The sequence below is a fragment of the Danio rerio genome, chromosome 15, assembly GCF_052040795.2.
Source record: "Danio rerio strain M-AB ecotype USA chromosome 15, GRCz13ab, whole genome shotgun sequence".
NCBI lineage: Eukaryota > Metazoa > Chordata > Actinopteri > Cypriniformes > Danionidae > Danio > Danio rerio.
In genome coordinates this window covers 43,096,492-43,122,120 of record NC_141035.1, presented here as the reverse complement: position 1 = coordinate 43,122,120, position 25,629 = coordinate 43,096,492, and the positions used below count along the sequence as shown (strand labels likewise).

At 41.1% G+C, this 25,629-nt stretch overlaps 3 protein-coding genes across 28 annotated transcripts in view; 2 read left to right on the top strand and 1 right to left on the bottom strand.

Moving 5' to 3' along the window:
* Nucleotides 1–590: 590 nt before the first annotated feature.
* On the bottom strand, nt 591–18,069 carry gal3st2 (galactose-3-O-sulfotransferase 2). 2 transcript variants are annotated; one of them, XM_087284567.1, is made up of 4 exons: nt 17,907–18,069; nt 12,538–12,676; nt 7,285–7,897; nt 591–5,086 (listed from the first exon to the last, which is right to left on the bottom strand). In XM_087284567.1, the coding sequence occupies exons 3-4, from the start codon at nt 7,852–7,854 to the stop codon at nt 3,965–3,967; spliced, it is 1,692 nt and encodes a 563-aa protein (XP_087140693.1). In that variant the 5' UTR covers nt 7,855–7,897; nt 12,538–12,676; nt 17,907–18,069; the 3' UTR covers nt 591–3,964. The 2 variants fall into 2 exon arrangements, with proteins under 2 accessions (XP_087140693.1, XP_087140692.1); XM_087284566.1 differs by having other exon boundaries at nt 12,566–12,676.
* The window catches only part of kcnj13 (potassium inwardly rectifying channel subfamily J member 13), a 61,113-nt gene continuing 53,202 nt past the window's right edge, over nt 17,719–25,629 (top strand). For 17 of the 18 annotated variants that reach the window (XR_015508624.1, XR_015508623.1, XR_015508622.1 and 14 more), the window contains exons 1-2: nt 23,025–23,149; nt 25,029–25,155. The gene's annotated coding sequence lies outside the window, so the exon portion shown is untranslated. Of the gene's footprint in view, nt 17,832–23,024; nt 23,150–25,028; nt 25,156–25,629 lie in introns of those variants that run through there. The other variant, NM_001045549.2, reaches the window with a different exon arrangement.
* Nucleotides 18,921–23,337, top strand: LOC147833751 (uncharacterized). 8 transcript variants are annotated; one of them, XM_087284565.1, is made up of 4 exons: nt 18,921–20,426; nt 21,268–21,313; nt 21,773–22,163; nt 22,360–23,337. In XM_087284565.1, exons 1-4 carry the CDS (start codon nt 19,299–19,301, stop codon nt 22,784–22,786), a joined length of 1,992 nt encoding a protein of 663 aa, XP_087140691.1. In that variant the 5' UTR covers nt 18,921–19,298; the 3' UTR covers nt 22,787–23,337. The 8 variants fall into 8 exon arrangements, with proteins under 8 accessions (XP_087140691.1, XP_087140690.1, XP_087140687.1 ...); XM_087284564.1 differs by having other exon boundaries at nt 21,773–23,337; XM_087284561.1 differs by having other exon boundaries at nt 18,921–21,313.

The window sequence follows — 25,629 nt, the reverse complement described above, 5'->3', positions numbered from 1 at the left end:
GTTTTACAATGGACTCATTCTTGAGCCTTACTTTGCACTACATTGATGATCATTGGAAGCTGCGCCAGAGATGCCTTTTAGACGGCATATAAAACTTGTCAGTGATCTATGAGGGCAAAAAATGAAATATATAAATAAAATAATTGTTAATTAATCAAGTTAAAATGTTTAATTAACCGAGATTTTGATTTTATGCCAAATCATCAAACCCTAATTTTTACAGTGCAAAAATCAGAGGGACTTGACTCATTTGTGTTGCCTGATCTTTCTATCAAATACAAGTTAATAAAAGCAAGCACATGCAAAACTTAAATGCAAACCAAAACACTGCAACATAAATGTGCTTACTTTGTTATGAACTATACTGCTTTATGAGTCAAGCACAGATATGCTAAATACAGTCATATATGTATAAGTGAACATGGCAACACTAAGTGTGTATTGAGAAAAGCAGTCACCCAAGAATAGCCATAAAAACAGAGACTGTTTTGACAGAGATTAGTTAAAAATCACTCAACAGAAAGAGTCATTAGTCTTGTCAAAAATACAACATCCCAGAACACTGATAAACTTGTTACTTCACAGTGATATCACATAAACTTGAGTTTATTTAATATAAGTTATATTCGAATGTGTTTGCAGACGTAATTTGCTTTGATATTTTATCTAACACAATACATTATTATTATTTTGTGGGGCTTTTACATTAATAGCACAGTAAAATTTACAATCAAAAGTAGGAGAGATGTGAAACTCAGGAATTGACCAAGGTCAGACTCAAACCTGAACCAACAGCTCATATTTGTCCTGAGAACAATATGCCACATCTTTGGCAAACTCATGCATTTTTAAGCTTGTGTCCTTAACCTTTAAGGAATACTTTCTGAGGCTACTGCATTTCTAGGACCATTCAGTAGAATCTGGAATGTTGCAGATAGCAAAAGAATGCAAGATATCCATTCAATGCATTCTGCATTAGGCTTTGATTCATGTGTTCACAATCAAGCAAACCAACTGAAAGTCCACAACAATAAATAGCTGATTGTTTAAAGTTTGTCCACATTATTTACAACAGTATAATAGGGTAATTTCCTATACCAGGGTAATTTCCAATAATCATTATAATGTTAAAATGGATCTGCAGTAGCCTCAGAAAGCATTTTTAGAGGCCAAACATATACTTTATCCTTGTTATATAAACTTCTGTCTCATTGGTAACCTGAACCATTTTTTTTTTTTTTTTTTTTGAGAAATAACAAAGCCATGTTTAGCCAGTGTGGTACAGAACAGCTGAACAGGCAAAATAAACCCCTTCTAGAGTAAAATGGATAGTCATTTTGAGAAACAAAAGCTGATTCATGTCAGAACAGAAAGTGCCAAACGAGACTTGTTTACTTAGTCTTCTAGCTTCTTAGCTTGATTATTACTGTTGTTTCAGAACAAATCAGCAACTTGTGATAGCTTTTTGCCAAAGGCTAAAACAGAATCACATTAATGGATGTAATTTAGTTGTAAAAATATTTTAATCAAAACTTAATTCATTTCACAGTTGAAACGATACTGACACAAGCGTTTGCTTTCTTTCAATATGGTCATCTCTAAAAATAATGATAATTTGCAGTTTAATAAGGAATTCAGCTGTCGATTTTGAACAGTTTATTGAAAGAAACAGCTCATTCATTTGGGAATCAAACTATGCTGGTAATGCTAATGCATTTGACTCACTAAAAAGATCCAGCTTGTGAGAGTCATGTGTTCAGAAATCAGACTATACTGGTGTCAAGTGTGTCATTTAATGTTTTAGATTTACTAAAATGAATCAATATCATGTGATCGGGAAACAAAATAGTATTGGTTATGCTTTTAATTGACAGGTATCAGCTAAAAAGAGTCATTGGTTTGTAAATAAGGCTGGTAGATCTATCATTTGATTTACTATTAAGAACCAGCTCTTAACTCACAAGTTTTTTATAGATTCAGACAACACTGTTGTTAACGTTAATGCTTTTGATTCATTTTAAAGAATCAAAGAATCATTTGTTCTGGAATAAAACTGCATTGGTTTTGTTTGCTTTTGATTCACTTAGAACCAGTCAACCGGAGCCAGTGATTCATGAAAAACATTGGTTGAGATATAGGTGTTTGATTCACTAAATCAGTTCTTAACTTAAATGTTTTTTTAAGAAATTCAGACAAAAATAGTGTTGTTGAAGTAAATGCTTTTGATTCACTAAAATGAACAATTAACCATATGTTCTGAAATCATAAGTCATGTTTGTGAATCAACTAATTGATTCATGAATCACATTGGTGGTGCTATGTTTATTCGATCCACTAAAAAGAACCAGCCCTTAGCTTAATACATTTTAAAGTGATTCAGACTTCACTGATGGTGTCTAGTGATTTTAATTTTCTAAAAAGAACCAAGAACCATCGTTCTATAATCAAAGTGCATTTGGTCATGTTTGCTTTACAGTTTTTTTCAGTCGCTTTGGTGCATTTCTCACAACACTATTTACATTTGCACAATAGTTAATGCATTTCTCAAAACAATTAGTCATTTGGGCACATCCTAGTAGCAGTTTATCTTTCCTTTCAACAAATTGCAGATGCTTTTGGACAAGCATCAATTGCTTTCATACAACTCTCTGCTATTTATAACATTATCATTTGCTTCTGTCATGTCAGTCAAAATGAACTAAACTTGTGAACGCTGAATAGTCATTCCATATAAAACGAATAGTCCTCATTTCATTACTTGAGTCATTACATACAAAAATGATGAACTGGTTGTCAAAATCTGTCAAGCAAATAAAAAATAAAAAAAATTAAATCATTATTTTCCTGAAAATGTCTTAAAAACTGAACAATTTGATGAATGATTTACAGACCTGTGTTTGTTGTAGGTTCAGTTCCAATATGTTCTGCAATATTGTTTACAGTTGTGCACAGCTCTACCCAAAGAAAGTTTATGTTTGTTGTAAACAAGGGTGTATTTATTGTTTTGCACAATGCTGTGAATAAATTAGAATATTGAACATATTCAGTGTCTTGTACTCAGATACCTCACTAAATGCAGTGATGTCTAACTTTACTGTAGTTTTCAAATGGCTGTGCAAATAGTATATAGTTCTGTCTTGAGCATTTTCAGGAAGTGTCAGCAACATCTGACTTTTTTGCATTGAAAAAACTTACAGAGTAAACTGTCATAATGAAAACATGACAGAGCCATTTGACTATCTTGTTCATAAACAATGGTGTCAGGACTTTTCATTTTGATGAAACTGACACTTTGATTGACATGAATACTTGCTTTTGAGGAATGAACTATACATTTTAAGCATGTGATGTGCTTTTGCAGGTTATCAGCTAGGTTTTGCAGTTTGTACTAATTGTTTTAAGAAATGCCATGAAGAAGAACCATGAACCATCTGTTCTGTAATCAGACTACATGGGTCATGTCTGCTTTTGATTCACTTAGATCCAGTTCATAAGAGTCATTGTTTCATAAATCAGATTGGCTGCACTATGGGCATTTGATTCAATAAATAGAACTAGCTCTTAACTTAATAGTTTTTTAAGAGATTTGCACAACACTAGTAAATGCATTTGTTTCACAAAAAAAAAAAAAAAACAAGAGCCATCTGTCCTGGAATCAAACCTGTCCATAAGAGTCATTGGTTCAAAAATCAGCATTAGATTCACTAAAATGAGCCAGTGCATAAGTGCAAAAGAAATCTGTGAGATCAGGACTTGAGGACTTTGCTCATGTTCAAGGTGATTACTTGACTCTGTCACGTTCAACAACAGAAAGCTTCTTGGTTTGGGAGTGTCTTCTTTGTGAGCCGTGCTTCGTATATCACAACACTATAGACAATACACCTTTTTATCTTCAGATCTCTTTAAAGCATTCTTTTCTGACAGCTCATTTGTATTATCACTGAACTCTGATTCATTCATTCGTTCATCTCAATAAAGCAGATTCTTGTGTTTGCTTGTGTACATGTGCCTTTATAAAGTGTTTTGGTGTTGTATGTTTATGCAAGTTTCTTTTCATTTCTTTATACTGTTTTGTTACACTGTGCACATCGAAATTGTCTTGTCTTACACTATGACCAATGGAATTAGCTAAAACATGTAAGCTATGTTCATCAGCTGTATTTGTATTGTTGTGTGAGGTATTGTTTGCCATTGCCGGATGCGCATTTGTCTCAATGTTGCGCTTAACAGCTCTGTGGGCTGCAATGTTTCTGGAGGCCGCAATCTTTTTAGCAGCAGCGGCTCGTGCGGCTGCAAGCTGAGGGAACTGCTTGGTGTACAGAGCCGAAGTGTACTGTAGTTCAGGTGTAATCAACCTCTGACAAAGCTGACGGGTGTCATTATCTAACCCCACCCGGAGGTTATAACCTTGAATAACTGCTGCGCCATACTGAAAGGGCTTCAGCGATGAATCCTGGACCTGCGCAGGATCTACAGCTCCTCCTCCCTGTAAACACATGCTCTCAAGCTCCTTCTTTTTTGCCCTCAAAAATTCGACTTCCTTTTGGAGCTCAGTCCGTCCGATGGTAGAGTCAATGCGTTTCCAGAAAGTGGCATTAAAGTGCTGGTACAATCGCCAGTCTAGTGAATTCCACTTTTTGACTCGCTCTGCCGTCTGTGGACTCAAAGGCCTGCGAGAGCGTTCACTGCGACTGTTGAGGCGGAAAGACGAAACATCATCCAGTGACCAGCAGAGGGCGTGTTTTAGAAGAACTAGCGATTCGTCGAAATACTCTGAGATGAGGATCAGCGGAAAGTCGCGCTCCACGGCAGCGATGATTTTGGAGGCATGCTTTTCCATCTCTATGTCATTCTCAGGGACCGTGTTGTCCAGGCCGAAGTCAAAGGTCAAAATGTTACGTGCATAGTGGTTATTAGGCAGAGAAGCATTGTAGCTCCGCCCATCCTGAATAAGAAACTCCTCCAGGTTTTTAAAAACACGGAATGCCGGAATGGCTTTGTAGTAAACAAACAGAGATTCCATCATCGCCACAGGATTCCGCAGAATGGAAAAATAGAACGTGTCTTTAGGCATCAGCTTCCTCACCTGAAAGTCAGAGACAAGACAATATGAACTTCTGAAAAAGATTTCCAAAACTAACTTACGAAAATCAAACGCAATGTCGACCTCTTGATCTTCAGCTCGGAATCATAAACATATCCCGCTTTGCTCAAGCGCCATCCCAAAATGCAATCTCAATGCAATCAGAGCAAATGTCCTCTAAATCAGTCGAATCTGAACCTGCCTGCTTCCATCTAGCACTGGGTGCTTTATCTTCCTCTTGAAAATTAAAACAGTCAGTTGTTTCCAGTGATTTATGTGCTTACTACGTGGTCTACATATATGCAGGATTTCAACACCAGTGAAAAGATCCTGCTTAACCAATGAAATACTAACAATAAAATCTATCTATCTATCTATCTATCTATCTATCTATCTATCTATCTATCTATCTATCTATCTATCTATCTATCTATCTATCTATCTATCTATCTATCTATCTATCTATCTATCTATCTATCGTTCTATCCATCGCTCCATCGTTCTATCTATCGTTCTATCCATCGTTCTATCTATCTATCTATCTATCTATCTATCTATCTATCTATCTATCTATCTATCTATCTATCTATCTATCTATCTATCTATCTATCTATCTATCTATCTATCTATCGTTCTATCTATCTATCTATCTATCTATCTATCTATCTATCTATCTATCTATCTATCTATCTATCTATCTATCTATCTATCTATCTATCTATCTATCGTTCTATCTATCGTTCTATCTATCGTTCTATCCATCTATCTATCCATCTATCTATGCCTTTATCTCTCTATCTATCCCTCTATCTATCCCTCTATCTATCTATCTATCTATCTATCTATCTATCTATCTATCTATCTATCTATCTATCTATCTATCTATCTATCTATCTATCTATCTATCTATCTATAATAAAATATTATCATTATCATCATTCTGTGATTGTGATGTTATGAAATATGTATTTTATTTCTTTTCCACTCCATGCCATTTAAGGGCTTCTGTTAAAGCTCTTCACATAAATATTCAAAGAAATGACTCTATTAATTTTGCAGTGCATATTTTGGTACATCTCTCTCTCTTAAATCCTTAGAAAGGGTCGGGCCCTATTTTTCCGAAATAGCATTTTTTAAAATGACATTTAATGAAATTTCAAGAGTTCACACTCAGCTGATGATTGATTATAAAGTGTGTTTGGCATGCTGTCCCCGGAGAGAGCCCTGAACTTAAACGATTCTAAGTGAGGAGTAGGGGTAGAAGCGGGCATTTTTCAAGGCAAAGATAAGTGAGGTATGAAACTTATTCATAGTTATTCATAGTGACTTAGGAATAGTCTGATTGGTGAAGAGGGCTGGAGACTCGGTGCAGATGCAAACTGAGCTGCATCCAATGCTTTTTTAATGTGCTCACCTAACCCCACCCCTAACCCTACTCCTCACAATGACGTTACTCCATTGAGTGCATTGTTTGTGACATTGCATCTCTCAGTGATGCACTCTCAGCTTGGATCATAAAGGCTGCATCCAGATTCTATTGGAGACATGCGGGACCAGCCATGGTCCAATCATAAGCATGTGATCCAAGAAATTACTTTATAAATAAAATTCACTTAGATTTTTTGACTGTATTTTAATTTATTTAATTAATGTAATTTTAATTAATTAAAACTCTTACAACAAATTATTGTTTTTACAAAATTTAAGAACTTTTTTTAGAAACCCTATGAAATATGTTTTATTTTATTTTGAATTTCATGTTATTTCTGTCAAACTTGGATGAACGATTGTACAATTATTCTAAAATTTTTTATTTAATTTTTTGAGAATCACTTTTTACATAAAATGAATTTGACTCCCAGAGCAACATTAGACATATATTATTCATGTTTACTGCCCTCATGTATAATTTTTATAATATCTAAAAACATCACAAGCATTATGCATGACTGTGTATTGTGCGAATTAAACAAAAGCCATGCCATTCATTCAAACAGATGCACAAAACCTGTGGATTTGATATTTAATCAGTGTTTTGGCATATTCACAAACAAGATTTTGATTAGGTGCACAGAACATTCAATTAAATTACCCAATATTTGCCAGATTTGTTCATGTCATTGAGTAAATGTATATATATTCTGCAATTCTTTATCGAATCATCATAATGCTCTATTTGAGTGACGTGCTCTCAGACTGACCTCTGGTGAGCTGAATCTCATATGATTGCACAGGATGTGAAACTCTTTCACGCTGCGAGTCCTGACACCCTCCACAAAATGTGTAGCAAAGAATGCTGGGTAAAACAGCTGGCTGTGCATGTTCAGCGGCAAGGCAAAGGTCAGGTTATGACTGTCCCCATAACGATAGAGGATGTTCAGAATGGTGCTGCTTGCAGTCTTGTGCGTCTTCAGGAAGACAATATGATTTTTGGGTTGACACGTGACACTGTTGTCAGCACGTGATTTTACTGCAGGTTTATCAGTGCTGTCATCAGAGCGCGGTGGTTTTTTGGTGAAAACTGGCTTCTGTGGCTGGTTTGGAAAGTTTGTAGCCACCTCTTGGAGTTTTTGCACATTTATTGGTGGAGCTGCTTTGGTAGAGCTTGAAAGATTATTTTGGTCTGTTCCCTCTTCTTCCCTGTTGCCTCTGTTTTCTCTCTTCTGGATGAATGGATGCTGGTCTACAGGCTCCTCAACAATGACGGCTGAGACAGACCAGAGGTTTTCCCAGTCTTTGTGTTTCATGGGCCTGTGGATTTCAGCAGGCATTTGGACCAGCTGCTCGCCAACAAGTTTCAAAACTTTGGAGCTCCTGAAAGAGAAAGGGAAAATCTAAATTCTGAACTAGGATGAATGATTAGTAATTTATGGCCTATATATTACCTTGCAATATGAAAATATAGTCCAATGTAAAGTGTTTAATCTGATTTAGAAAAGTCTCCCTCCTTGACAGCCCTTTTTGGTATTTCAGAGAGAGTTTACTTGATTGTTGCCTCTTTTGCCAGGTTATTGCTTTTTCTACTCTTTTAGCTAGACAAGCCATTCTTATCAAATGGAAACATTTTACATTACCTGACTATATCAAAGGCTTACCCTGCTCGGTTGATATCAGTTCTAATACAGAGTAATTGGAAAGAGGAAATATTGACTTCTTAATGCGAAACTTTCAATATACAGTTGAAGTCAGAATTATTAGCCCCCCTGAATTATTAGCCCCCCCTGTTATTTTTTTCCCCAATTTCTGTTTAACAGAAATTTTTTTTCAACACATTTCTAAACATAACAGTTTTAATTACTCATCTGTAATAACTGATTTTTTTAAATCTTTGCCATGATGACAGTAAATAATATTTTACTAGATATTTTTCAAGACATTTCTATACAGCTTAAAGTGACATTTAAAGACTAAGTTTATTAGGTTAACTAGGCAGGTTAGGGTAATTAGGCAAGTCATGTCGAACAAGTTGATGATTTGTTCTGTAGACTATCAAATAAAATATAGCTTACAGGGGCTGATAATTTTGACCCTAAAAAGGGTTTTAAAATATTAAAAACTGTTTTTATTCCAGCCAAAATAAAACAAATAAGACTTTTCTCCAGAAGAAAAAATATTATCAGACATACTGTGAAAATTTCTTTGCTCTGGTAAACATCATCTGGTAATTATTTAATAAAAAAAATTTAAAAGGGGGGCCAATAATTCTGACTTCAACTGTGTGTGTGTATATATATATATATATATATATATATATATATATATATATATATATATATATATATATATATATATATATATATATATATATATATATATATTTTATGTTTTTATTTTAATTTTTTCAATGTATTATTGTTATTTTGTCTTTCAGATGATATGTTTGCTTATAATTCATACATTTCATTTATTTTGAGGAGAGAGTGGGAAAATAAGAAAACTAAGACAGTCTGTAATTTTTCCTATATGTTGTATTGTATACTTCTATGTATGGTCTTGTTGAACACCAATAAAAAAATTTAAATATATAATAAATAAATAAATAAATAAATAAAGTCTACCTATGCATGTTTATTCAATATGAGTAAATCCAAAACTGCCTTGAAAATGTGGCCTAAATCTGTATAAGACATTTTTTGCATGACATGGTTTTTACAGCACAAACCATTTGGAATATGATTATTTCAATATTGGAATTCCCACTTCCATATGTGGTCCTAAATCCAATACAGGTCAAATGTTTTGCAATGCCACCGTAATAATAAACATATGTGACTTCACATCACTTTAAATCAACAATCTTCACAATCCTGCTCTGACAGAACTCACAAACATTTTACGTACTGGTAGTTGTTTGTTGGCCGCTGTGTGAATATGAGATTGTCAATAGAAGGACAGTGAGGAGTTGAACTCATAAATGTTACAGTGACAGCTTGTCTGCTCATCCTCATCTTTGACCTCCTTACATAAATTCGCCTTGAAAATAAAGATATAAACACTGACTTCAGTGGCCTCTGTGTTTATTTCCATATGACAACCTGGTTTGTGTCATCTTTTGTGCATGTGGGTCAGTAAGCGATGGAATATTTTGCACAAAAATGACTGTCAGAAAAACAGTATGAGAACTTTAACATCTATGCTCTCTCTGTATCATCTCAGTGAGATGTATGCATTTTATGCATTTGTAGTTTATTCATTCATTTTCTTGTCGGATTAGTCCCTCTATTAATCCGGGGTCGCCACAGCGGAATGAACCGCCAACTCATCCAGCAAGTTTTTACGCAGCGGATGCCCTTCCAGCCGCAACCCATCTCTGGGAAACATCCACATCCACACACACATACTCATACAAACACACTACGGACAATTTAGCCTACCCAATTCACCTGTACCACATTTCTTTGGACTGTGGGGGAAACCGGAGCACCTGGAAGAAACCCACGCGAAAACCAGGGAGAACATGCAAACTCCACACAGAAACGCCAACTGAGCCGAGGCTCGACCAAGCGACCATCTTGCTGTGAGGCAACAGCATTACCTACTGCGCCACTGCTTCGACCGCATTTGTAGTAGAAGACTTAAACGTGCAGCATGTAAGTTTGACACCCAGTTGATGATCTAGGTACAGGATGCCAGACTGTCAACATCAACAACAGTGTGCCTGACTATTGAGCTAAAGCCTGATTTAAGGCTGATTTAAACTGTTCTAAATAAAAGCAATGGCACGCGATAAAAGGATTATTTTCAGATTAAAAAGTGTTTTGTTCTAACCAACACCTGAAATTTCTATTTTAGAAACAGCTTCAATTTCTTGCTGCTGAACAACAGGATAGACTGACAATGATCACCTCAGGTACACCTCATGTGCTTTGTTCAGTGTTAAATGCTAATGATGTGAGTTTGAATGTCATTTTACATGACATTTATTGCCGTCCTACTGAAAGCAGCAGCAGATCACCTCAGATCTTAAAAAGAAAATAAATAAATTGAACTTTAGAACTGTGACTCAGTGCAAGCCAACACAATTCAGTGACTCGGCATGTACATTTAATAATGTGAAAAAGGTTTAATAAGTATTAATTAGATAATAAACCTTACCATTTAGTTGGCGTGCAGTGAGTGCACTATTCTGTGCTTCTGAATGGCTGTATTTAAATTTCTGTTGTGTTTCGTCTAGTGCAAACAGCCAAATTGCTTATCACTGCAAATCTCATTACATAGCGGGTTGTTAGAACACAGGGTAACAATGTAACCCGCTCACTTAATGTTTATGTTCATAATATTTATATTACGGCGAAGCAGTGGCACAGTAGGTAGTGCTGTCGCCTAACAGCAAGAAGGTCGCTTGGTCGCTGGTTCGAACTTCGGCTCAGTTGGCGTTTCTGTGTGGACTTGGATGTTCTGCCTGCGTTCGCGAGATGATGGAAGGGCATATTTTCCAGAGATGGAAGGGCATCCGTTGCGTAAAAACGTGCTGGGTAAGTTGGCGGTTCATTCCACTGTGGCTACCCCGGATTAATAAAGGGACTAAGCCGACAAGAAAATGAATGAATTAATATTTATATTATTTGATAATTAATAACCTCATGTGGAACTCTGAATCTGCTTCTCATTTTGAAGTCTGTTACTGTCCATTGGAGATCGCATTTCAGTCGCGGATGCATGCTTTGAGAGCCTTTCTGACTGAATAATTGAAATATGCTGTTTTCCACAAGGGCAACCTGAGGTGCTGCAATATAAATGGCTAAACTGGCATTAGGTGGGTTAAAGGTACCAAAACAAAGACAGCTTTCCGGCACGTAATGCACATTTTCAAAGCAGAATATCTGACTTCAGCATTGCTTTTCAGATAAACAAGTATGTTCACTTAACATGTTTCTTAAATATTTGCACACTTTATAGTATTGTATGCTTTACATAAGACAAATTACAAACAGCACATTTAAAGATGCTGTATGTAGGATCGACGTAGTGGTTGAACTAGATATTGTGGTCCAATATTAAAATGTCATACATGTAGGTTTTTTTTTTCACCCATTCAATCTCACATCAGTTCATAACTTTTTGATTTAGAGGGTAATTTGTAAGGATTTGTACAATCTAATTCCTAAATTTTAGTATGACTTGCTCATTCCTCAGAGGCAGTTATATTTAGGGGTGGGTTTGAAGGCATCCCTCCCTACTGAAAAATAAACAGCTTAAACCAGCCTAAATTGGTCGGCAGGGTTTAGCTTGTTGACCAGTCTGGTTTTAGAGAGGTTTTGGCCACTGCCAGGCTGGTTTCCAGTCATTTCCAGCCTGGTCTTAGCTGGTCAGGCTGGGAGATAACCAGCTAAAACCAGCTTGACCAGCCTAGCTATGCTGGGAGCCCAGCCAAAACCAGCTATGTCCAGCTTAAACCAGGCTGGAAATGGCTGGAAACCAGCCTGGAAGTGGCCAAAACCCCTCTAAAACCAGGCTGGTCAACCAGCTAAAACATGTTTTTTCAGCTAAAACAAGCAGTTTTTTTTCAGCAGGGCTTCTTTCAAAAATCATATATTCATGCAAAAACTAAATAATAAGAATTTGAATGAATTAGCCACTTTTATTGTTGAGATCTGGTCTGATTGATGACACCAACAGGAATGAGCGTGCCTAACAATCAAGACTTAAACAGTATACTTACTGTGTCAGCTATAGTTTAGTTAAGTAATGGCTTACTGATCGTCTAATGTTCAGAATGTTTGTAATATTTGTATGATTTGCAAGTTAAAATAGCATATATTGCTAATGTGCTATATATAAAGCAACAATGCCCTTCTGTCATCAAAAGTTTGTAAAGTGTCTTGAGGACCTTTCCCAATCCTATCCCTTTTCCAACTTCACCTTCTGTTTAGCTAGCTCTATAAAGGCAAAATAAACAGCAAAAAAAAAAAAAAAAAAAGTATCCAAATTTATGTAGATGCAGCCTAATTTACCATGCATTTCCAATAAAACATGCTTAACCTGGCCTGTCGGACCACTCCCAGCATCTGCAGAGCTACACAGAGGACAGTCAGAACCATCAGAGCAAACCACATGAACCGCAGGCGACTGCAACACGCCACTCTCACACACCTGTAAACAAACAGAAAAAATCAACCAATCTAAAACATACAAAAAGAAAAAGGGTTAACCTTTACAATCCCCTTTTAGACTTTCAGTTGACTGTGTAATTAACTTTGAGACTACAAACTCATTATAGTATTAGAACAGTATTAGTAGACCTATTAGGCCCTGTTTACAGTATCAGGAATTAAGTTGCACTTTCCCCAATCCGATCACAAGCTAAATACAGCTGTAAAGGAGGTGTAACATTTTGAGCGTGTCCATTTTTGAACACTTTCAGAGGTATTTGAACATCGGATTGCGTACATAATGTGGCTGAATTCATTCAAACAGATACAGAAGACCACACGCTTTCTTCCAATGACTTTTTTGATTATGTGCTTAAAAAACATATCAAAACTATGAATTAAAGGGATAGTTCACAAAAAAATATATTTATTCACCATTTACTTACACTCATTTGATTATAAACTTTAATAACAAAACAATATAAGATATTTTGAAGAATGTTTTACAAAAAAAGAAGCCATTGACATCCATAAGAATAAAAAAATACAATGACAGTCAAAGGTTTTCTGGAAGTGTTTTTTTTTTTTATCATTCCTCTGTATATCTTTTCTTTATATCTTTTGTTTTTAACAGAAGATAGAAACCCAGACAGGCTTGGAAATGAATCCATCCAGATCATGATTTGTGAAAAGATCACTGAAATTATTTGTTAACTTTCATAGTCTTTGACTTTGCTGATCATGCATAGCAAAAATACTACTTTTATGCAACAGAATGTCCAAAGGGGACCATTCCCCTCCAAAAAGTAAATGTAAGTGATATATGCAAATGCAGCTTAGCTGAACAGCCTTTTAACAAGATGATAAGGTCAAGTGTAATTGTGAGAATTTAAGTAGCGTGAGAGATCATTGAAAAACAGAGTGGAGTTGGGCAGTAGACTGCTTAACCATTGTGGTAAATGGAAAAAAAACACCATTATAAAAGCATTCCAGTAATCCATGTTATTAAGAAGCATATAACAATCGGGCCTTTGAGTATGGCATTTATCTAAGGGGTAAGTGAAGGAAGAGTTTTTTAGCATTTAGTGTAGTATAACAGTATGGTAAAGAGCATCTAAATGGCAAGGTAATGTAGAGACACCGTTTTAGTACGGGGTACACAAATTGTATTTTAGTTTCAGATCAAAAGTTGAGTTTTCTTAAGTCTTTTTGAATATGATGCCACAAGCTTGGCAAACCTGTCTTTGGACTCTCAAGTTCAAGCTCTATCAGGTTGGATGGGAAATGACGGTGTACAGCCATTTTCAGATCTCTCCAGATTATATAATTATGGTAGGAAATGTACAAAATGTCCTTATTGAATATAATCTTTAATTAATATTCTAATGATTTTTTGGCATGAAATAAAATCAACATATTACAATTATCATTGAAGAGTCGCAGAACAATGAAAATGTATTTTTGAGACGAATAAATAACATAAATTATGTGGATATAATATTTAATAAATATAATAATTTTCACAAATTTACACAAAGCTAAACTTTAGATGGCTTTCTCGCTGTAATTAAATTTTCTGTATGTTTAGGGTTAAAAAAAATTTTACATACACTCCCTGTGAAAAGTCTTGCCACCAATCCAATTTTTAGAAACAACAAATAATAACTTGACTTCTAGTTGATCATTTGGTATCAGAAGTGGCTTAAATTAAAGGCAAAGTCCTCTAGATTATGCTTATTTTACCAAAATAAAATATAATCATGCCTTGATTTTTTATTATTTAATAAAAAGAGTAAGGTCTGACTTTGCTTGGACAAAAGTCTTGTCTCTTAACAGAAATAATGTCCAGTATAGAATATAAAGTCATAGTGCGGTGGAAAAAGTATTAATATTGTGTCTGACACCCATGAGCTTAGAGAACTGCATCCATAAATCACTGCAATGACTCAAATAACTTAGTAATAAAGTCATCTGAAATGGCAAAGAAAGTATTCATGCAGGACTCCCAGAGTTCATCAAGATTCTTTGGATTCATCTTCAATGCCTCCATCTTACCCCAGACATACTCAATAATGTTCATGTCTGGTGACTGGGCTGGCCAATCCTGGAGCACATTGACCTTCTTTGCTTTCAGGAACTTTAATGTGGAAGCTTTAGTATGAGAAGGAGCGCTATCCAGCTCAAGAGTTTTGCTTGTCCTGTGGTTTGTAATGTAATGGGCAGCATAAAATTCCTGATACCTCAGTTGACATCAACTCTGCAGATCTCTTTCATGCCCCCATACTGAATGTAATCCCAAACCATGATTTTTCCTTCACCAATCTTGACTGAATTATGTGAGAATCTTGGGTCCAGGCGCGTTCCAATAGATCTTCTGCAGTATTTGTGATGAGTTGGATGCAGCTGAACAGATAAACCTTCTGCCACTTTTCCAAATGATCAACTAGAAGTCAAGTTATCATTTGTGGCTATTACAACTGGAATATATGACAAAACTTTTGTCAATAACTTCTGTCATGCTGTATATTAATAAATGTTATATTCTTTACATCTCAAAATTGATGTTTGTGTCGCAGTGGTTTCTCCTCTTCTTCAAACAGTGTCTCTAGGTTTGCATTTGCAATGGTTTCACCTTACAGGTAAGTGACTTTGAGAGTATTGGATTTCCATTGCGATTCATTTGGCATGCAAAATGGTAAAAGAATGGGTTCCTTAGAGGAAAGAGTTTAACAAATGCAATTCTCTTCTCCTTCTCTCCTTTATTGCCCAGTACTGTTTTTATTTGGTCAAAGCATAAATTGCTTGGTTTGAGTCATGTTACAGCATAAATGAATTACAGACAGTCATTTACCAAGTTAAAATTAGACTGCCGTTGTCACTGCCTGCACTTTCATTAAGTCACACACACACACATAGAATGTTTTGCCTCTAACCAAGGAAACCGCACTGGTGCTGAAACAGCAGTCTTCAAGTTCTAAAATCCAGCAAAACTGTTCAGGATCCAAAACAATTTATATAAAGACAGCCCAAATTAAAGTAAGGCAAGAGAACATTACAGACATTGACATTTTAATTTACACATTATACAATTTAACTGGCTGCTTTAGCAAATGACTACCTGGTTACTTTGTTTCTTCAAATCAATCCACAACACTTCAAGTTTGAAGACTTCTTGAAGAGACTGGAAGTGAATTTCTAAGGTTGCAATACATATGAAATATAAAAACAATGTGAAAACTAAAGTTTGAAGTGATTTCCTGCTATGAACATATGCATTTCATTTATCAGAAGATGAATGAAGCAAACATCTTTAAACAATTCTTTTGGCATGCTTCAATACTCTAATGAGAACAGTGTGTTTGTTTATTTCTCTAAAATATTATATGAACTCCTAAACAAGTGCATTGTTAAATGGCTGGCGAATAAAGGTTTATAGAGTTTTATAGTTCTATACAAGCATAAGCATGTTTATGCTGAACATAATCAGCATGTTTTGAGCATTAAAACTCTACAAAACAGTCATTAAGTCTTACATGATGGCGACGGCTGTGGTCATACAGACAAACACGTGCAAGCAGGAGGAAAAAATTAAAACTCTTTAACCAAACCTTGCACATTCCCCCAGGCCACAGAAACATCTGGAATGGGGAATTCAACCTCTTCTCTTGTCACATTAATCTAACATATGAACACAACACACACATGCATGCCAGTTTTCCTATATGAACTAATTACATAAGTTGGAAGGTGAATAAAATCAATCCGATGAGATGTGAAATGATGCATGGATGAATGAACGGTTCAAGTAGTTTCTTAACATGAACATCTGGTTGAGGTCTGTTGTTTCAACAGCCTTACATGCACAAACATTGCTTCTTCTGAAAGTCTAGAGTAGGCATGGGACGGTTTTCAAGTTATACAGCGGTTTGGAAAAGTCAAGTTTTTTTCAGAATTTTTTTGTAATACCGTTCCTAAGGTAGGCCTATGTTTAAGATTTTTTTATTTACATTTTTTTTTTTCATTTTTAGGACAACAGTATCTTCAACAGAAAAAATATCCAAAGATGCCATTTTAATTTGTAAAGAAATCTGTTTTTAAAACTAAAGAAGATAGCAGAAGTCAATTAATCATTTAAATTATTTAGCCTGACCTAATCACTGTCCCAAAATATTCTAAATGTTTCAAAAAATAAAATATATTGTATTCAAAGGGGGAAAATGTTTTAGTTTTTATCCAAATAAATAAAAATAATAGATTTTAGAGCAGTGGTCCCAATACCATGATCACTTGAAACCCTGATATTTTTATCCAAGATTATCATACAGTCAGAATCTTATACCGGCCCATGCCTAGTGCAGAGCGGAGAATCTGCATTTCATGAATAAATGAACAGTAAACAATAACTTAAAACACGTTTCATTACAGTTTCCATTTTAAGGAATAAGACAATTCAGTTCATGTAACATGAGATTTCTGGTAAACTTCCAGGTACATTTTGTAGCCTATCGTGTGTACATTTGGGGACCTCAAGGGCTATCGAATACCTTTCTTTCATGATGTGTATATATTGAGAAAACATTTGTTTATGTTTCTTTGTAGAACTATTTTCTTTATTTATTGTGATAAGAAACGTTAATAGGTGTCTCGGGTATCTTGTCAGCTTTAAAGTGTGTAGCCTGTAATACCCTTGCTAATGTACACTGGTCATCATCAGTAGTATGGTCTCTTTAATGTAAAGTGTGACCCGATGAAGTGAAATTGTTTTCTTTAAAGCAAACTCAAATTAAGTAAAACTATAAACAACTCCCGCACTTTTTGCCCAAAATGAAACAAACAATTTACCTCAATAGGCTTCATTACAGCAAATAAAAGGAAAATACTGTATGTTTTAAAAATGTTTTTATATTTGAAGTGTTAAAAATGTGACATTTAAAACCTGAATGTGACGGAATGCAATTCAACTCGGTTCTTTGAAAGCCAATAATCAGAGCGGTGAGGAATTTCAGGAGGAGCGCGGCAGCGCGCGCGCGGGAATAATTTATCACGCTCGTGCATGAGAGATGGAGAGAAACGACCGTTATTAATCTGCACATCCGGCGGGAACGCACTGTCGCTTTCAGACGAGCATTAAATGTCACTTAAACTCACAAAACACGGTAAGTAAGAGTGTTTCTGAGGGAAAACTTACAACAAAGCATCTGTATGGTGAAATCTTATGGGAGTTCACTTACGTGGTCCACGGTGAGGCGGTCCGCCAGTGAAACGCTCTTCTCTCGCGGCTCGAGATTCTCTGAGACGGGAGCATGTCGCTCGCTTTTACCGGAGTCGACAGCCCCGGTAAGCCCCCCGCCGGTCCCCGGACACTTCGGAGCCGTTAAACGCTGCCCCGAACTCGTGAAACCCTGCTATCCGTCCCTCAGGTCCACTGGTGGGACTCCTCCCGCTTACGACGGATTGGTTCTGAGGAAAAGACAGAGAAAAAGAGAGCGAGTGACATATAGAGAGCTTCCAGTGGCAGCTATGATAAATAATATACATTTTATGCAAGACCTTACATTGAAGTACGCTAAAAATGCGTCCGGAAGTTTGAGGAACTGTCCCAAAAGCTCCTTCAAAGTCTTTTTTTTTCGACACACGAGCAGTGATGTAAATACTAATGACAGCCGACGTAATCCATTCCTGTCTTACTGTGATCCTATAATACTGAGTTCATTACAGACTGAGGCTGAGCACACCTGTCTTCCCTCCCTCTCTCTTTCTCTCGTTCTGCTTGCCCCAGTGGCACTGGAGGAAAGCAAGAAGTATAATCCCTTCTATGTGCCCTTGTTGTTCTTCCCTGATGAGGGAACTTGATGCCGAAACTCTGAGCACTTTGTGACTGCTTGGAGCACAAAGATATCTTTGTGCCCTAATAAAAATACTGCACTAATACCAGGGGACAAGCAGGTAAAAAGTCGGGAGAAGCAAATAGCAGGATCATTGTAAAGAAAGTAATGCATGGAGGATTTTTGTGTAAACTTCAAAATTCGACTTGCAATTTGCAGGACTTTAAAATCAAGTTAGGTAATTATTATATTATCTAAAATTCAAATACCTACATCATATGAAAACAAATAAGAGATTACTGTCACATCCGTCTGTGACCACCTGAGGGCGCTGTAGCGCTCTAGGACTTGTAGGCGCTACAGTGCCCCAGGGAAAAAACTACATTCTCATACATCCCACGCGCATACACCGGAACACTTACACTGACCCGTCATCTCATCTGTTTTGTGTTACCGTTGATTATCTGGACTATATATTCTACCATTCCACCTATGTTTGTCATCGCGTCGTTGTCTACCTTGTCTGTCTTGATCCCAGTCGTGCAGTAAGTCTGATATTCTTAGTTGTTTTGTTCTTGATCGTGTTTTTGTATTTTTGCTTAGTCTAGTTTTTCGAGTTTTGTTTCCTGAGCCTTGTCTCTGTTTTGGTTTCTGATTTTGTGGTTTATTTGTACTTTGAACGCCTTGTTTTATGTTTTTTGCACTGTAAATAAATCTGCACTTGAATCCGCTATCTTTTTGTTCCTGTTTTGCTTTTGTTTTGATCACGCCTAACGTGACAGAACGACGCGATCACAAATGGATTCAGCAGATAGCCTTATAGTGCGTATAAAACAAGGTAATCGCTCAATTGAGCGATATATCAAGGAGTTTTTGGAGCTAGCCCCGAAGAGCTCTCATAGTGACTTATTGCTTATGATGTTTTTCCGGGGAGGACTTTTGGATCCAGTCCGTTCCCAAATGCCACCGTATGAGGAGGACTGGAACCTGTATCGGTTCATTGAGGCAGCCTTATTGATCTCTGGCTCCCCTCTCTCTGTTGCCCTGAAAGAGGAGAACCCTCAGGAGGGAGGCCTGAGTGAAGGGCAACAGAGAGGGATATTTTCGGGGCCAGCTGATTTGTCTAAGGGAAGGAGGAGAGAGGCTGGACTGGAGTTGCGGGCTTATCCGCGTCGGGCTGTTCGGAGACCACCCTTTTCGGAGCCTCTGGAGAGCCTGCTAGAACTGTGTGGAACGCCAGTGTCGGCTCCAGCCCCAGAATGCCCGCCAGTGTCGGCTCCAGCTCCAGAGCAAGATCCCTCTCCTGATCACAACACTCTCCCTTCTCAAACCACCAGACGAAGGAGGCACAGGAAGAGGACTGCCCATGTCCCAGAGCGCCCGCCAGTGTCGGCTCCAGCCCCAGAGCGCCCGCCAGTGTCGGCTCCAGCCCCAGAGCGCCCGCCAGTGTCGGCTCCAGCCCCAGAGCGCCCGCCAGTGTCGGCTCCAGCCCCAGAGCGCCCGCCAGTGTCGGCTCCAGCCCCAGAGCGCCCGCCAGTGTCGGCTCCAGCCCCAGAGCGCCCGCCAGTGTCGGCTCCAGCCCCAGAGCGCCCGCCAGTGTCGGCTCCAGCCCCAGAGCGCCCGCCAGTGTCGGCTCCAGCCCCAGAGCGCCCGCCAGTGTCGGCTCCAGCCCCAGAGCGCCCGCCAGTGTCGGCTCCAGCCCCAGAGCGCCCGCCAGTGTCGGCTCCAGCCCCAGAGCGCCCGCCAGTGTCGGCTCCAGCCCCAGAGCGCCCGCCAGTGTCGGCTCCAGCCCCAGAGCGCCCGCCAGTGTCGGCTCCAGCCCCAGAGCGCCCGCCAGTGTCGGCTCCAGCCCCAGAGCGCCCGCCAGTGTCGGCTCCAGCCCCAGAGCGCCCGCCAGTGTCGGCTCCAGCCCCAGAGCGCCCGCCAGTGTCGGCTCCAGCCCCAGAGCGCCCGCCAGTGTCGGCTCCAGCCCCAGAGCGCCCGCCAGTGTCGGCTCCAGCCCCAGAGCGCCCGCCAGTGTCGGCTCCAGCCCCAGAGCGCCCGCCAGTGTCGGCTCCAGCCCCAGAGCGCCCGCCAGTGTCGGCTCCAGCCCCAGAGCGCCCGCCAGTGTCGGCTCCAGCCCCAGAGCGCCCGCCAGTGTCGGCTCCAGCCCCAGAGCGCCCGCCAGTGTCGGCTCCAGCCCCAGAGCGCCCGCCAGTGTCGGCTCCAGCCCCAGAGCGCCCGCCAGTGTCGGCTCCAGCCCCAGAGCGCCCGCCAGTGTCGGCTCCAGCCCCAGAGCGCCCGCCAGTGTCGGCTCCAGCCCCAGAGCGCCCGCCAGTGTCGGCTCCAGCCCCAGAGCGCCCGCCAGTGTCGGCTCCAGCCCCAGAGCGCCCGCCAGTGTCGGCTCCAGCCCCAGAGCGCCCGCCAGTGTCGGCTCCAGCCCCAGAGCGCCCGCCAGTGTCGGCTCCAGCCCCAGAGCGCCCGCCAGTGTCGGCTCCAGCCCCAGAGCGCCCGCCAGTGTCGGCTCCAGCCCCAGAGCGCCCGCCAGTGTCGGCTCCAGCCCCAGAGCGCCCGCCAGTGTCGGCTCCAGCCCCAGAGCGCCCGCCAGTGTCGGCTCCAGCCCCAGAGCGCCCGCCAGTGTCGGCTCCAGCCCCAGAGCGCCCGCCAGTGTCGGCTCCAGCCCCAGAGCGCCCGCCAGTGTCGGCTCCAGCCCCAGAGCGCCCGCCAGTGTCGGCTCCAGCCCCAGAGCGCCCGCCAGTGTCGGCTCCAGCCCCAGAGCGCCCGCCAGTGTCGGCTCCAGCCCCAGAGCGCAGTCCAATGCCAGTTCCAGTCTGGCTTCTGGCCTTACCGGCGCCACCCAAGCTCCTCGCCCTGCCGGCGCCACCCAGGCTCCTCGCCCTGCCGGCGCCACCCAGGCTCCTCGCCCTGCCGGCGCCACCCAGGCTCCTCGCCCTGCCGGCGCCACCCAGGCTCCTCGGCCTGCCGGCGCCACCCAGGCTCCTCGGCCTGCCGGCGCCACCCAGGCTCCTCGGCCTGCCGGCGCCACCCAGGCTCCTCGGCCTGCCGGCGCCACCCAGGCTCCTCGGCCTGCCGGCGCCACCCAGGCTCCTCGGCCTGCCGGCGCCACCCAGGCTCCTCGGCCTGCCGGCGCCACCCAGGCTCCTCGGCCTGCCGGCGCCACCCAGGCTCCTCGGCCTGCCGGCGCCACCCAGGCTCCTCGGCCTGCCGGCGCCACCCAGGCTCCTCGGCCTGCCGGCGCCACCCAGGCTCCTCGGCCTGCCGGCGCCACCCAGGCTCCTCGCCCTGCCGGCGCCACCCAGGCTCCTCGCCCTGCCGGCGCCACCCAGGCTCCTCGCCCTGCCGGCGCCACCCAGGCTCCTCGCCCTGTCGGCTCCAGCCCCAGAGCGCAGTTCAATGCCGGTTCCAGTCCGGCTCCTGGCTTTACCGGCGCCACTCAAGCTCCTCGCCCTGCCGGCGCCACCCAGGCTCCTCGCCCTGCCGGCACCACCCAGACGTCTTGCCCTGCCGGTCCCAACCCGGCTCCTCGCCCTGCCGGTCCCAGCCCGGCTCCTGGCATTACCAACGCCATCCAGACGTCTTGCCCTGCCGGCACCTCCCAGACGTCTTGCCTTGCCGGTCCCAGTCCGGCTCCATGCCCTGCCGGCTCCAGTCCAGCTGCCTCCAGTCCCGCCGGCTCCAGTCCAGCTGCCTCCTGTCCCGCCGGCTCCAGTCCAGCTGCCTCCTGTCCCGCCGGCTCCAGTCCAGCTGCCTCCTGTCCCGCCGGCTCCAGTCCAGCTGCCTCCTGTCCCGCCGGCTCCAGTCCAGCTGCCTCCTGTCCCGCCGGCTCCAGTCCAGCTGCCTCCTGTCCCGCCGGCTCCAGTCCAGCTGCCTCCTGTCCCGCCGGCTCCAGTCCAGCTGCCTCCTGTCCCGCCGGCTCCAGTCCAGCTGCCTCCTGTCCCGCCGGCTCCAGTCCAGCTGCCTCCAGTTCCGCCGGCTCCAGTCCAGCTGCCTCCAGTCCCGCCGGCTCCTGCCCAGCTGCTTCCAGTCCCGCCGGCTCCTGCCCAGCTGCCTCCAGCCTCGCCGGTTCCTGCCCAGCTGCCTCCAGTCCCGCCGGCTCCTGCCCAGCTGCCTCCAGTTCCGCCTGCTCCAGTCCAGTTGCCTCTCCAGCCGGCTCTCCTAAAACCCCCTGCCTTGTGTCTCCTGCAGGATCATCCATGGGTCATCCCTCCCGACCCTCCCTGGTGGTCCTTCCCACTACTTGGGACAGATTCACCGGCCCCACCCTGGCTTCCTGCTGGGGTGCCTGACCCACTGCCTGACCCTGATCTGGCCCTCCCATCCCTCCCTTTGTTCCTGCTCCGCTCCGCCCCCCCTCTTGGAACCAGTCTGGGAGCGTCTGGAAGCCGCTCTTTAGAGGGGGGGTAATGTCACATCCGTCTGTGACCACCTGAGGGCGCTGTAGCGCTCTAGGACTTGTAGGCGCTACAGTGCCCCAGGGAAAAAACTACATTCTCATACATCCCACGCGCATACACCGGAACACTTACACTGACCCGTCATCTCATCTGTTTTGTGTTACCGTTGATTATCTGGACTATATATTCTACCATTCCACCTATGTTTGTCATCGCGTCGTTGTCTACCTTGTCTGTCTTGATCCCAGTCGTGCAGTAAGTCTGATATTCTTAGTTGTTTTGTTCTTGATCGTGTTTTTGTATTTTTGCTTAGTCTAGTTTTTCGAGTTTTGTTTCCTGAGCCTTGTCTCTGTTTTGGTTTCTGATTTTGTGGTTTATTTGTACTTTGAACGCCTTGTTTTATGTTTTTTGCACTGTAAATAAATCTGCACTTGAATCCGCTATCTTTTTGTTCCTGTTTTGCTTTTGTTTTGATCACGCCTAACGTGACAATTACTTGACAATTCTCAGTTCCTCGGGATTTATTATTCACAATTATGTGTTTGAGTAAAGTGTAATTTTGGTTTAGTTCTGAAAACCACTGAAGACATTTCATATTTTAAACAAAAACATAATTTAGAGCATTTGTAATTAATTAATTAATAAAAGAGTACCTAATTAAATCACAACATCAGTATTAAACTTTCACTTAAAGGAAATCAATATTAATATCTATTCATTTTTGGTGGAACAACAGTAATTTTCGGTCACCAAAAAACATTTGTTATTCAATTCAATTGCCATATTTTCCAGGCAAAAAGGCATTAATTTATTTTTTTTTTAAGTCTAAAAGAAATGTCCTCATGAATAACTAATAGAATAAACAAACATTTAGCTAAACCCATTGCCTAAAAAATCTAGAGAAGTGCAGAAAAATAAGCACACACAAAGTATCAACAGCTGATTAAAACCATTTCTCTTATTAAACCTTATTGTGCCGCATTGCTTAGCACTCCCTGCAGTCACTGTGCATTCACTTGCATAAGAAGAAAAGAAGCTTTCTATTTAGTTTCATTTCAGCCCACGGACAGATCAATAATGATGACATCATCAGTAAAAGCCTGCAGGCTGACACTTTTCCACCAATCGATCGGTCAGGCTCAGAGATGCCTGCCAAATCGCATGGGAAAGCTCTGCTGCCACAGCAACGGCTCCAACAGGAAGCATGACAACCAGCAAACCATACGACGCCCACATAGAATTCCATCACGTTGTTCATCTGTGCACATACAGTTTGTTATTACTATACTGTATAGCAAGGATTTCACATTAATGCAAAATGCAAACTAATATCGAGGACCTTTAAGGACAAGCACAAGATCAAGCTTTTCTTAAATACGTTTTTCACATTTGCCACATTAGTTCTGTCCTCGATATCTGATGAAACCCACTGCCACCGTTTTTTTTCTTCAGTGTGAAGCAGTGTTAAAAAAGTGCTGCTGGCATATCAGTGTAAAAAAATGCAGTACATACCTGCACATTTTAATCACTGTGAAACCAATCATTCATATAAAACAGATCCCACTGATTTAAAACACAAAGTACTGGCACAATTGTGACACTACATGTTAGATCACCATTAGTAAAAGTAGTCGGATACAAAATTCTGCCTTCAGCATATGTCTATAAATAGCTGAGAATGAGACAGGGGGCGTTCAATAATTCAATTATTCTACCACATTAAAAATGGGAGAGAGGGAGTGAGACAGAAGGTCACGTCTAAAAAAAATATATGCCACTCTGCTCCTCAGTCCATACCAGACGCACTAAAAAGACACAAAGATCGCTCACAGTTGTGCAATTCAGCGTCCTTTTAATAAGTATCTGGGTTGAAAAGGCAATTAAAAGATAATTTAACAATAAGATGAGTAAACAAAATGAAAAATAAACAATTTTAGAAAATGTGCACACTCAAAATCTACGAAAATATAAAGTCAGAAGTATCTGCACAATACTGTTTGTCATTTGCTGAGTGTTGAAGTGTGAATATGGCTTGGCGTTTAAAATTTAAAGTTTGACATATTAAACTTCTAAATTTGGGTGAGCAGAAGTCTTTTTCCAATGTGTGTGTGTGTTTGTGTGTGTTTTAACACAGTGATGTGGGAGTACAGCTGGATCTTGGTGTTTGCTAATCCAACAGTGGCGCTCAAATAGAAGCCAGACATTTCCCAGTCGAATCCTCCTTCCCCCTTCTCGAATTTACTTACCCTTTCACCTCACAAGTAAGTAATATATGTTTATTACCGTAATAAACAGCGTATCCTAGAATCCTCCTGTAATGTATATTGTATTTTTTTGTATTACGTGACACTGGAATGTAAAGTTCGACCTGGATTTACTGCTTAACTATTAGTAACAGAATAAATTGCTTATTTGTGCTGGTCTGTGAGCATATGCCGTAAGACCATCTTTTGCTGTAATATATGATCCAACATTATAAGTACTTGCCAGAAGTTCATAATGACATCCAGCAGACTGACCAAGCTTAGCCAAGTACTCCCCCAAGCGCTGTTAAATCACCACACACTCTCCCATTACAACTATAAAAGTCAAATATCACCTATAACATTCAGTGAACCAAAACACACACACACAAAGGCAGAGGACGCAGACTCTCGGTTCAGTATGTACGTGTGTGTCCTGTGGTTGAAGTGGTGAATAATGCAACACGCTCTTTAAAGTTTTATACAGAAAAA